Source organism: Chiloscyllium punctatum, chromosome 1 (genome assembly GCF_047496795.1).
Source record: "Chiloscyllium punctatum isolate Juve2018m chromosome 1, sChiPun1.3, whole genome shotgun sequence".
Classification (NCBI taxonomy): domain Eukaryota; kingdom Metazoa; phylum Chordata; class Chondrichthyes; order Orectolobiformes; family Hemiscylliidae; genus Chiloscyllium; species Chiloscyllium punctatum.
The window spans coordinates 36,420,890-36,435,072 of NC_092739.1; the positions used below are offsets into that span (position 1 = coordinate 36,420,890).

The 14,183-nt window shown below is 41.2% G+C and overlaps 1 protein-coding gene across 2 annotated transcripts in view; it reads left to right on the forward strand.

Annotated features, from left to right (window-relative positions):
• Nucleotides 1-5,376: 5,376 nt before the first annotated feature.
• Nucleotides 5,377-14,183, forward strand: part of fras1 (Fraser extracellular matrix complex subunit 1) — a 465,328-nt gene continuing 456,521 nt past the window's right edge. For both annotated transcript variants that reach the window (XM_072591717.1, XM_072591723.1), the window contains exon 1: nt 5,377-6,245. In XM_072591717.1, coding sequence (XP_072447818.1) covers nt 6,173-6,245 — 73 coding nt within the window. In that variant the 5' untranslated portion in view covers nt 5,377-6,172. The remainder of the gene's footprint in view (nt 6,246-14,183) is intronic.

Genomic DNA, 14,183 nt, shown 5'->3' on the forward strand with positions numbered 1-14,183 from the left:
TTCTCTCCACAGATACTGCCAGACATTATGAATTTCTCCAGTCATTTCTGTTTCTGTTTGTTTCAGATCTCCAACAACCACAGTTCTTTGTTTTGTTTTAATGGGGAATTAAGTTGGACATTAACAGGTTAAACGTAAATAAATGTACAGCAAAAATCAAATAAAATGGTATATTTTAATTATAGCAGTAGACTTCTTGTTGTTCAAGTGTGGCAGAGAGCTTGTTCAAATATGTCCATGTTGTTTCACCTCACTGGGCTAATGCAATGAAAATCATGTCTCACCATGACTGAAGCCCTCACAAAGCTAAAGATTTTATAAAAGTACACAAAATTCCTTAATTTACTGGTCTTTTAGACTCAAGTTGAAAACATTGACCAGGCTTCTGTTCTTAACAAGGATTACTATTTATTATAAATATATTCTAGCTATAAGTGAACAATGATGGACCATCAGAATATAACTAAACTACTCTAGTGAAAATTCTACCCATCCTGCCATCAATAAAACATCCCCTCCACACACACAAAAAGGATGTTATTGATAGAAGAAAAGACTGAGAAGGAAATTCAATTATCCCTATCCACAGGTTTACTGAGCTGATCCTTTTGCTTTACCAGGATTTGCTGTTCCCTGATCATCCTTCTCTGGATATTTTCATTTGCTCACAGGAGGCACAGAGTGACTGGTTCACACTTACAATAGTTTCTAACTTAATAGTTAAAAACCATAGATGACGAGGGGAAAATAAACTGGTGTTTTTCAGGACTGAGTTTTTTTTTACAGCAGAGAAAAGGACTGCACTTCCCATTTCAGAGGTCCAATAGTTTCTGACCAAACATTCACACCCACAAGGTGTTCAGTTATCTTGGAATCAATCACATAATTGATGTCTTGTAGAAGGACATCAGCAAAATATCACCATTCCACAGATCAATCAGCTGGTTGTCGCCAACTGAATCTCCCTCTGTACACATTCTTCTGGCTCTTGCCTGTCGGCAGTCATTCCCCCACTGCTTGAACAAGCAGTATTGTAAACTTCACTTTAATTGAATGACAGGCAGCTTTCTTTTAAAAAGTGAAACAATCCTTGGTTTTCAAAACAGTCTTTTCCCCGTTGCGGTCCACAACAAAAATACAGGAAAATGAAAGGATGGTCTTTACTTAGCTCACATCATCTGATGGTTTTCACATGACTGAAAGTCTGTTGTGGATTGACAACATCCACAGAACTTAGTTTCATGTTGTCATGGTTGCTGTCTGGAGGAACTAATAATGTGGTACCATCTCTGGCCTTCCTTCGGAAAGCTGGTGAAGCTACGGCCATTAGACCATAATAAGACTATAAGACTTAGGAGCAGAAGTAAGGCAATTGGCCAATTTAGTCCATCATTCAAAAAGATCATGATTGATCTGATAACCTTCAACATCACTTTCATGCCTTTTCCTCATAACCTTTGATTCCCTTACCAATTAAAAATCCGACCACTTCAGCATCAAATTGACACATTAATCTTTCAGTTATACATTCACCCCTTGGAGGAAACAGTTTACAGCCAATGGTGGGAGAAAATAATCTTTCACTTTTTGTTTACTCAAACTTTCCTCATATGATGAGCTGTTTATCCCTGGGACCATTCTTGTAAACCTCCCATAGATCCCCTCCAATGCTAGCAGATTCTTTCTTAGATAGGGGCCCAAAACTGCGCACAATATTCCAAATGTGGTCTGACCAGAGCCTTATACAGCTTCAGCAGTACATCTCCCCTCTTGTATTCTAGCCCTTTCAAAGTGAATGCTAACATTGCATTTACCCACCTAACTGCCACTGAAACTGCATGTTAACCTGAAGAGAATCCTGAACTAGGACTCCCAAGTCGCCCTGTTCTTCAGAATTCTGAAGCCTTTCCCCAATTAGAAAATTGTATATGCTTCCATTAGAGTCATAGAGATGTACAGCATGGAAACAGACCATTCGGTCCAACCCGTCCATGCCGACCAGATATCCCGACCCAAACTAGTCCCACCTGCCAGCACCCGGTCCTTATCCCTCCAAACTCTTCCTATTCATATACCCATCCAAATGCCTCTTAAATGTTGCAATTGTACCAGCCTTCACCACTTCCTCTGGCAGCTCATTCCATACACATACCACCCTCTGTGTGAAAACGTTGCCCTCTAGGTCTCTTTTATATCTTTTCCCTCTCACCCTAAACCTATGCCCTCTAGTTCTGGACTCCCCGACCCCAGGAAAAAGACCTTGTCTATTTATTCTATCTATGCCCCTCATAATTTCATAAGCCTCTATATGGTCACCCCTCAGCCTCCGACGCTCCAGGGAAAACAGCCCCAGCCTGTTCAGCCTCTCCTTATAGCTCAAATCCTCCAACCCTGGCAACATCATTGTAAATTTTTTCTGAACCCTTTAAAGTTTCACAACATCTTTCCAATAGGAAGGAGACCAGAATTGCACGCAATATTCCAGCAGTGGCCTAATCAATGTCCTGTACAGCCGCAACATGACCTCCCAAGAGTTCAAAATTAACATGAACGAAGTCTTCGATAAGCTCTTGGTACTTAAAGGTTGACAAAGCACGGGGACTTGATGAAATGCATCCAAAGGTCTTGAAGGAAGGGACAACATGGACTTGGAGGAGGTCCCAGAAGACTGGAAAACTGCAAACATTGCAGCCTTGTTGAAGAAAGGTTGTACAGATAATCTCAGCAGGTATAGAGCAGCCAGTTTAAATTTGGTGGTGAAGCTTCCAGTAATTGTTATTCTAGTCAAAATTAGCAGTCACATGAAGAAAGGTGACTGCATGGGATTTCTGACAGGGACATTGCATTTAACTAACTTGTTAGAGATTTTTGAAGAAGTTACAGGCTTGTCGAGGATAACATTTCAGCTCTCCTCTTTGTTATCCATCCTGGCTGTCCTAGGGAGTCTGGCATCCTTATAGCCTTGACATTATGCTGAATGGCATGCATTTGAGGGGATTAAAGCTCTAAAGTGTGACTTCAAATTACTTGGCTACAGTGGTGTCTAGATTTTGCTATCCTATCTCGCCCACATAGGCTGACAGAACAGGCTGTGTGCAGGGATCTGCTGGCACCACCTTCATTAATCAAAAGGGAAAGAGCTAATGATTCAGCACCTCAGCAAATCTTGAAACAGTCTTGGTTCTGTGCACATGTTGGAATGCATGCAAGGAGATGTTTATATTTTGCTTCTTTACTTAGAATTCACAAATTGAAGCCAGCGTGCATTTTAAAAATATTCAAGACTAAAAATACAGAGGAGTTCAATATTCTCTAACAACCCAGCTCCAAAACAACGTGTCTGACCCTCACAAAAATGGCGGCCAGTTGCCCAAGAAACCCGAGAGCTCCTTCGCCGGTGAAGTAAACACTGGGCCTGTGGGTTTTTATTGGAGGCCTCAGGTCTCCCCTAGGAGTTTATAAACTCCCCAGTCTCCCTCTTCCTGTGGTTTCCAATCCTACCCTGTCTCACGATCTGCTCTCCCCGGGGGCAGGAGCGAGGTCATGTCGCTCGGGCCCGGCGACCTCCCCGGGATGTTTCTGAAACCTGTTTCTGTTCTGAAGAAGGATCCCTTTATCCTTACTTTCTGTCTTCTCCCAGTCTGCCAATCCTTTGCTCCTAATACCGTGATCTCTTACCTTATTTAGCAGCCTCCTGTGTGGCACCTTGTCAAAAGCCTTCTGGAAATCCAAACAGATCATGTCCACTGGCTCTCCTTTGTCTAACTTGCTTGTTAACTCCTCAAAGACTTCTACTAGAATTGTCAAAACATGCTTATTTAAATTTCAGTGCTTGTTTCCTTGTGGACTAGTTCATTGCAGTGTTTTCATGAGAAAGGTGGATTACAATGCTGATGTTTTTGATTAGAAAATGTTATTGTTGTATTTGTAATTATCATTACGATCTTGCTTGCAAAGAAATAGTCCCCTATAGAAATATCTGCCTGAGGAGTCTGTCATAATTTGTGCAGAAGTCATGGTTTTCCCAACTAGGTTGAATTTTCTGGCAGCTGGTCTCCATGCTGTTACGTATTTCACGATGAACAACCTTGTTGTTTGTGATTTTGTCTTGCCATTGAATTGTTATGATGGCCACCAGAAGTTTTATTTTATTCATGGGACATGGGTGTCACTGGCTTGGCCAATATTTATTGCCTGACCCTAGTTGCCCTTGTCAAGGTGGTGGTGTGCTGCCTTCTTGAATCACTGTAGACCACGTGGTGTGGATAGACTCACAATACCCTGAGGGAGAGAATTCTAGGATTTTGACCCAGCAACAGTGAAGGAGTAGTGATATATTTCCAAGTGAGTATGGTGAGTGGCTTGGAGGGGAACTAGTAGGTGATGATGTTCCCATGTATCTGCTGCCCTTGTCCTCCTAAAATGAATTTCTATACCATCACTTTGGCTTTGCCACCTTTTCAACTTTTCCATTGTAATTGTGGTGGAACATTTTAAGAATTACTTTGGAATTACTATTACATTAAAAACTCAACAGATACTTACAAGAGACATAAAAAACTGAAGCAATAAAGAAATTGTCAGATTACAGCAAGTTTGGCAGTGGCATCACAGAGAGATGAGGTACGAAAAATGAATATGTAAAAAACGAATTGTTCGCATTGCATTTTAAAAAGTGAACAGTCACTGCAATTAGTGCTTATTCTGTAGCCAAATTGCCGAAATGTAAGTCTTTTTTTAAAATTTGCAAACGGATGCTGTTTACTGGTTTTAAAATTGACAAAGGCATGTTCCTCACACTGTGTGGTAAGTCAATCTTCCAGACAATTACACTCGAGGGCGCCATCTGTTGTCACGAGAGGAAGAAAAACAGTGAATGAATTAAAAAAAAGAAAGCAGTCACAAATAGGGAAAACGTTGCATCCACCAAAATAAAAGGCTGGAGACAGGGAAGTACGTTCGCTTTCCTTTCCATACATCTAGTTTAGGAAACAAGCCGCCTGCATTCGGATCTTTCCAGGGGAATGCGCTCTCGTGAATAAAAGATCAGTGCATTATTAAAACTGAGATTTTTCACAGGTCGCGGTACATGATGTGAATGATCTGGGGAGACTTACTCCATTTCACCGGATTACTACAGCATATTTAGTGTTACGTTAGGAACAGTCGGCTCTGGATGAACTTTTTTTTAAAAGCTTCTTGAAGAGAAAGCGAGACCCCGAGTGGGGAGGAGAGTATCGTGTTACATCCACGTGACTCGATGGAATCCCGGCCCAGCGTTTCCCAGTTACCAAGTAGCAGTTGCGAGTTTTGTCACAACTCTCCGGGCGCTGCTCCAAGCTCCCAACTTCTGCAAGAGGGGGGGTTTTCCTTTCTTGTTTCCCCCCCCCCTCCCTCCTTTCCTGTCATCTCGTTCAGTGTGGTCACTCCTCTCCACCAGCTCCGGGAAGCTGTGCAGAGCCGGATTTGCTGCATTCAAGGCAAAAAAAAAGGAACTCCCGCCCTCCTCGGTAGCTCGTGCAAGGAATACTGCCGTCAGCTCACTAACTCAGGCACCAGCTGCTGCTCAGGACGTTGGCATTTTTCATGTTATATTTCTTTCGCCTCAAAACAAAAGTTCACCAGGTTCCCGCGAGAAATACGTCGCGGAGAATTTTCTTTTGCTCGGATTGACTTAAGGGAAGGTGGCAAGGAGTCCAGCTCAGAAACGCTAGACGTATTTTATTGCCTGGTGTGTTTTTGTTTAAATTGGGGGCGGGAGAGGGGCGGAATGATGTCAAAGTGAAGTTCACATACCGAGCAGAAAGGTAAATCCGTGCTGGTGCAAAAAAAAAGATCGTTTGAGCACAGCGACAGCTCCGGGTACAGTGCAGCGCCGATTCTCCCTGCTCCTGAAACTCAGCACTGCTCTTGACTGCAGCTCAGTCCATCCCCCGGCAAGATCACCAGCCTGGAATCTGGACCAGCAGAAACATCAAAAACATTTCTTTCAGTCACAACTTGCAACTGCTCTCAAACAAATCAATGATTCATTTGTAGCCACCCGGATGCATTAACTTAAAACGGTACCAGAAATCTGTGAGATGCCATTTGGAAGTGCCTGTCCACCGACTTTCGACTGACAGGAAAATATCAGCAACCAAAGACATTTTATTTCAACTGGATCACCATCATGAGTGACTTGACATTTTGGGTTATTGCAGCCGTGTTGATCGGCTTTGTAACCTTGCCGCAGCAGAGTGAAGGTTGGTGCATGTAACATTTATTGAATATTGTACACGAGTGTTTGCCTTTCCAACCTTTGTGGGTTAAATCATCTATTTACTCTTAATTATATTACCGCCTATACATTTAACTTCAGTCAAGTATGATTCTTCGGTATGTTTGTTTGGCAAGCTCCTAAAATTAACAGTGACAGCGACCGAATAAAATAACACTTCAGAGTTTCCCAAAACTATGACTGAAACGAGCAAATTGAGAGGCTGTAATACGGGTACATACAGCTACATAATTTCACGAATTGTTACAATTGACTTAAATTGGTATTTATGAGAAATTCTGTTGCGCTTCCGTTTGTTGTCAATAATGGTCTGCAGACATGTTCCAGCAGTGGTTGCTGTTCAGAAGCAGAAGTCACTACAAATTATTCTCATTCATTTTTCACAGGCAACATTGTGATCGCTTAAGTTTCAAATTGCACTGCAATGGGACATCACAGCTTGCGCTGATACTGATGTAACTCCGATGCTCCTGTCCGTGTTTACATTTTGATTTGCATTTCGACTATTTACAGCCCCCACCCCCAACAACCACGAAGTGAGCGAATTGTGAACCTGTTGGTACTTTGTCATTGGTGCTCATTCATAAATCGGCCGTTGTTGTTGAACACATCTTAAAAGGGCAATGTATATATTCATGTAGGTATACATTTTTCATTCAGGAATGATATATTGCAGGAATTAGAAATAATCAACTACTCGATGTTTACTTCACCCCGATGTTCACTAGTTCACCTTGCAAAATCTGACACAATCTGGTGGGACCCACAATTTAGCGAGGGCCTCTTTACACAAATAATGTTAAAACAAAAAGAACTGCAGATGCTGGAAATCAGAAACACAAAAAAAATTGCTGCAATAACACAGGACTATCAGCATCTGTGAAGAGGAAACAAATTAAACGTTTTGGGTTCAGTGACTTTTCAGAATTTTTTTTAGCGAAAACGTAGGAAATGCTACTTTGAAATAAATTATAAAGGACAATTAAGCAATGTTGCAACGTCGCCGAGAGAGAGAGAAAATGACCACCTTAAGCAATAAGTTCTCATGCTTTGACATACGACTCGGGCCCCTGTTTCAGGAGCTGATCTGATCAGATCTCTATTGTCCCGCCACAAAACAGCACGTATTAAAAGGGAAATTGTTAACTACATTTTGCTCATTGATCCTATACGTTAAGATATCAAGAGGTCCTCTGTTCCACTCTGTTCTCTGCAAGGCAATTCCGCAAACGACAACAGTATACAGTATCACCATGAACAACCGATATCTTCACAATATATCTATATGTTTAGACTAAAGTACGCAATTAGTATTTTGTAATAAGTTGTCTGACGGGTAATGCTGATCTGACATTAGATCATGCAGAATATTAAAACACTTCTACGACTCCTCCAGAACTTCCAGTGAATGAAGTTGGTGGATCGGGAATGGTAACACCTCCGCCAAGCCGACCGTTTACTCTTGTTGGTTTGAATTTTATTCCGGATGTTTATTCAGCATTTGATAGATTGTTTCGGCAACAATGTTATAATAATTGTTGATGACCTGTACCCCTAAGCCATTCTCAAACAAATACACTCAGTAAGTCTGTTATGTTCTAGTTGAATGTATTTGATAACTTATTTTCAATAGGCCAGTGGATGAAAACTGCGTTGCATAAAAACAAACTACAGAGAAGTATCGTAGCGATTAGAGTCATAGAGATGAACAGGACAGAAACAGACCCTTTGGTCCAACTCTTCCAACCCGACCAGATATCCTAAACTAATCTAGTCCCATTTGCCAGCACTTGGCTCATGTCCCTCTAAACCCTTCCTATTCCTATACCCATCCCGATGCCTTTTAAATGCTGTAATTGTACCATCCTCCATCACTTCCTCTGGAAGCACATTCCATACACGTACCACCCTCTGTGTGAAAAAGTTGCCCCTTAGGTCCCTTTTATATCTTTTCCTTCTCATCTTTAAACCTATGTCCTCTAGTTCTGGACTCTACCACTCCAGGGAAAAGGCTTTGTCTATTTATCCTATCCATGCCCCTCATGATTTTATAAACCTCTATAAGGTCATCCCTCAGTCTTTGATGCTCCAGACAAAACTGCCCCAGCTTATTCAGCCTCTCCCTATAGCTCAAATCCTCAATTAGTTTCAATGACCCTCAATCCCTGTTATAGTAAGCAAGGGTTGTCTCTTGTTACAACAGTACATATAATTAAAAGAAAAGTTCAATTTGACTTAACCCAACTCACCACTCAAGTTAGGGGTTCACAGCATTTCGTTTTCCCATATCATTTTATCTTTTTTAGTGCTCTGGGAATTAACAGATGGAAAACAATTGAATTTGATTCTACGCCACTGAAGTAGACATGGCTAACTGAAAAACAATGACTCTTTTTAAAAAAACTTGCAGCTAACTTGTGTCCTCTTTTGAGGAACATAAAAGAATTATCTCTCAGGCGGCATAAATAATATAATCAAATGGCTTTTTTACCTGAATATCAGATCACACCTGAGCACAAATCCTTTACACTTATTCATTTGTGGACGTGAACGTTGCTGGCTTGGCCAGCATTTATTGCCCACCCTTAATTGTCCCTGGAAAAGGTTGTCTTGAGCTGCTGCCTTGAACTGCAGTACTTCTTGGATTATATAGACCAAGTGTTCTGGAAGGGAAGGGATTTCCAGTATATTGTACCAGTGACAGTGAAGGAGCCGTGATACCTCCCAGGTTAGGATTGTGGAACTTGCTGGTGGTGGTGTTTCCATAGCCCTACTACTCTTGTCCTTTTAGATTAGATTCCCTAGAGTATGGAAAGAGGCTCTTTGGCCCAACAAGTCCACAACGACCCTCCGAAGAGTAATCTACCCAGACCCATTCCCCTGCATTTACCCCTGATTAATGCACCTATCACCGTGGGCAATTTAGCATAGCTAATTCACCTGACCTGCGAATCTTTGGATTGTGGGAGGAAACTGGAGCACCCACAGGAAACTCCACACACAGTCGTATGCGATGGGAATTGAACCCGGGTCCATGGCACTGTGAGGCAGTAGTGCTAACCACTGAGCCACCGTGCTGCCCTTGAGCCATTGTGCCACCCTAAACCACCTTTTAGGTGATAGAGGTCTAAGGTTTGGAAGCTGTGGTCAGTGGACACTTACTTGTAGATGCTTTCTATGACTGTGGGTTGCTGGTGAAGGAAGTGTAACATAAGATGGTATACGAGGTCCCAATCAAGAGGGCTGCTTTTTCAAGCATGGTGTCAAAGATGGTATCAAGTTTGTTGAATGTTTCTGGAGCTTCAATCATCCAGGCAAATGGAAAGTATTCCATCACCTTCTGACTTGTATGCTCTAGATGGTTTATAGGCTTTGGAAGTCAGGAGGTGACTTACTGCAAAATCCTGAGCCCCTGACTTGCTGTTGTAGCCACTGTGTTTATATGGTTGTTTCAGTTCAGTTTCTGGTCAGTGATAATCCCCAGCATGTTGAGAGTGATGGTGTTGCATTCACATTTAAGGGCAATTGTTAGATTCTCCCTTTTTAAAGACTGGCATTGTGTGGCACTTTGTGTGGCATGGAAATTGCTTACCAGCATGAACCTGAATATCTGTCCATGTCTTGCTGCATAAGGACATGGACTGCTTCAGTAACTGAATGTTGTAAATAATGTTGAACATTGTTCAATCTTCAGTGAACGTCCCTATTTCTGACCTAATGTTGGTGGGAATTCCATTGAAATAGCTGAAGATTGCTGGGCTTGGGACATTACCTTAACAAACTATTGCAGTTGAGATAACTGACTTCTAACAACCATATTTTATTTCTTTCACTATAAAAAATCCACAAAACATTCCAGCAGTAGCTGTAAATCAGAAAATGGAAAGGAGAGAGGAACTTAGTAAAGTTGAAATCATTGTGGAATGGAAAATGGGCACACTGATGGAGCTGTGTGCTGACACATCCCTAGGAATGATGAAGGGCTTTTGCCCAAAACATCGATTTTCCTGCTCTTCAGATGCTGCCTGACCAGCACCACTCTAATCTAGACTATGACACCAGCATCTGCAGTCCTCACTTTCGCCTGACACATCCCCTGGTCATGATAGATTTCATCATTGTGTCTAAAGAGAGGTAGTTGATGAGCTAGTGCAAGGTGTGGAAAAATGTGAAGCTTCATACTTTGGCAGGAAGAATAAAAAAAATGGCTGTTACTTAAATGGAGTACCACTACACAATTCTGAGGTGTAAAAGAGCTTGGGTGTTTCAGTGCAAGAGTCACAAAATGTTAGTAAGCAAATAAAGCAAGGTGTTCAAGCTAATGGAATACTGTCCTTTATTCCATGGAACTTAAAGATGTCATGCTTCAGTCGTACAGGGCATCATTGAGCTCTCATTATGAATATTGTGTCTAGTTTTTTTTAGATTACAGATTAGATTACTTACAGCGTGGAAACAGGCCCTTCGACCCAACAAGTCCACACCGACCTGCCACCCACCCATACCCCTACATTTACCCCTTACCTAACACTATGGGCAATTCAACATGGCCAATTCACCTGACCTGCACATTTTTGGACTGTGGGAGGAAATCGGAGCACCCGGAGGAAACCCACGCAGACACAGGGAGAACGTGCAAACTCCACACAGTCAGTTGCCTGAGGTGGGAATTGAACCCGGGTCTTTGGCGCTGTGAGGCAGCAGTGCTAACCACTGTGCCACCGTGCTGCCCACTCCTTGTTTTGATCTCCTTATTTAAGGAAGCTTGTAATTGCACTGGAGTGGGTTCTGAGGAGGGGTACCAGTTTGATACTTGAAGTGAGCAGGTTGCCATATTTGAGCAAAGATTGAATGGACTGAGTTTATTTCCACTGAAGTTTAGAAGAGTGAGGTATGACTTGAGTGTTAAGTGTATGGGATCCTAAATGGTCTTGGCATTGTGGATATGGAAAAGGATGTTTCCTCTTGTAGGTGAGTCCAGATCTTTTGGGTGCTATTTTAAGATGGAGGTTAACTCTTTTAGGAGAAAGATCTGGAGAAATAATTTCTCTCAACGTTTGCGAGACTTTTGTAGCTCCCCGCTTCAGAAAGCGGCAGAGGCAGTGTAATTCAAAATTGAATATTTTCAAGGCAGAGGTAGATGGATTCTGTTGTCTAAGGTTAACAGGGCAGATGGAAATTTTAAATTCAAAACATAAGCAGATCAGCTATGACCTTATTGAATTATGGAGCAGGTGCCAGGGTCTACTTTGCTCCTAATTTGTATGTTCTTTTTCAGGCAAACTAAGTTTGACCATTTATATAAAAACGTGCACACCGTGTCATGAGGGTAATTGTGCAGGAATATGTGAAACAAACCTACTTAGTACGTGTGAAACTCTTAGTCCTTCATTCATTTCTTCAATGATGAAGTTTTGGTTGGGAAGTGCCTCTCTTTGTCATTGTCATGCTCACTTTCTGTTTATACTTTGAATTCTGCTGTTCATTTTGCAACTTTTGTTCGTTTTGGCAACTATATCTTATATCTTCAGCTAATGGGATAGGGTCAGTACAGACTCAATGAGCTGAATGACCTCTCTCTGCACTGTAGGCATTTTATTCTAATGTTAATGCCTCTTGCATCAGTCTTCATAGTGGAAGACACCAGCATCATAACAGAACTTCAGAGAGTCAGGGAACAGAGATGAGTATCGTGGCCATTGCTTCAGAGTTTGTACATGGTTTGTAGGTGGAATGAACTGCCAGAGAAGGGTGGATTCAGGTACAGTTACAACATTTAAAAGGCATTTGGACAGGTGTATGAATAGGAAAGGTTTAGAGGGCTATGAGCCAAATGCAGACAAGTGGAACTAGTTTAGTTTGGGAACATTGTTGGCATGGATGAGCTGGACCGAAGGATGGGTTTCATGCTACTTGACTCTGGTTCTATAAAAGTTTGAGCAAAGTAGTGGCAGATAAGATACAATGCGGGTAAGTGGGAAGTTATGTATTTTGGTAGGAAGGATGGTGGAGTAGACTATTTTCTAAATGGGGAAAGGCTTCGGACATTTGAAAGGGACTTGGAAGCTAGAAATGCAAATGCAATGTTAGCATTCATACAAGATGTACTACTGAGACTGCATTAGGCTCTGGTCAAACTGCACTTGGAATACGGTAGCGTGTTTGGCTCCATTTCTAAGGAACAATGTGCTTATATCGAAAGGGTCCAGAGGAGGTTCACAAGAATGAGCCTGGAAATGAAGAGCTTGTCATTTGAGGAGCGGTCGGAGTCTGTACTCAATGGAGTTATGAAGGACTAAGGGAATTTGATTGAAACTCAAAGAATACTGCGAGGCTGAGATAGTGTGGATGCAGAGAAGACGTTTCCACAAGTAGGAGAGATTAGGACCTGAGGGCACAGCCTTAAAGTGATGGGATGATCATTTAGAACTGTGATGAGGAGGAATTTCTTCAGGCAGAGGGTGGTGAATCTGTGGAAATTGATTCCAGCAGAAGGTGGGGAGGTCAGGTCTTTGAGTTTACTTGAGACATAGATAGTTCTTGATTAGTAAGGGAATCAAGGGTCATGGGAGAAGAAGGAGAATGGAGTTGAGAAACATATCGGCTGTCATTGAATGACACAGGAGACTAAATGGGCTGAATGGCCTAATTCTACTCCTATGTCTTGTAGACTTGCTCTGCAATTTTGATCAATGGCCTAAATAATGGGAAAGAATCTGGATAATATATTCACATACAGATCCATTGTTATAATGAATAATGGTTTATTGAAAAGCAACCATACTATTATAGTCAAGGTTTTTGAATTCCTCTATGCACAGGAAATTTCTTTCTTGGGTGTTTTCTCTGTGAGCTAATTTTTCATGAAAATATATATGTAAATACACAGTGGCGGGACATTGCGTAAATATCTTAGAAATTGATGTTTTGTTTGTGTCTATGAGTATAGTGAATGTCAGGTTTTGAATGTTTAACTTATAAATAAAGCTGGTATTAATCTAAGTAACATTTCTTAAAGGAATTTTGTAGTTAATCTTTAATTACAATACATTACATACCAGTGCACCTGGCATGAAATTATTGTACATGTATGCAAAGTCTCGAATGTTATTTACACAAAGGCATCCTGCTCCAAAATTAAGTTTGTCGTTCAAACAGCAATTATAGATGTCTGCATTCAGTAAATTCTTTTCCTCGATCATATTGCTCAGACATTAAAGGCATATTTGCAAATAAAAAGTGCATGTTATATTGTAGTGTATGCTTATACAGAAAAATGGGCCTTAAGGTGTTTCTCCATTTGGCATACACCAAAATTCCAAGGCAGTGAAATACATATCAATCTTCTATATTATAAACATTCTGCTATCTCATTATGTAGAACCAAATCTGGGAATAAAGAATTAAACTTGAGAGCCAGACAGTTTAAAGCCAGTGATAGGAAATGTACTGGAACCTGCATGCAAATAAGTGACAGAGCATTTAAAAACACCAAAACTAACACAACTTTGTTAGCATGGATTCTAAAAAGCTAAGTGATGCTTAATTGACCTGAGAATTCTTTGAAGAGGTAGTTGATAAAATAGACAAAGGTGATGCAGTAAAGGCTTTCTACTTTGGTTTTCAAAGTACCTTATGATAAGTCAAGCTCATGAAAAGATTAGGGCAAGTGGTTTGAGGATAATTAGAGGATGGGTAGCAAATTGAGTGAAAAAGACCAGGATAAAGGGTCATTTTCAGATTGGAAGTGGTTAGAAAGTGGTGCTCCACAAGGATAAATGTAGGTCCCACCTTTATTTATAATTTACAGTTAAGGATTGGTGAAGAATTGGTAGGTTATGCCTATTGGAGAAAAAATGAATAGATTAGGTTTTCTTCAGAAAAGTGAAAATGTAGAGGAATC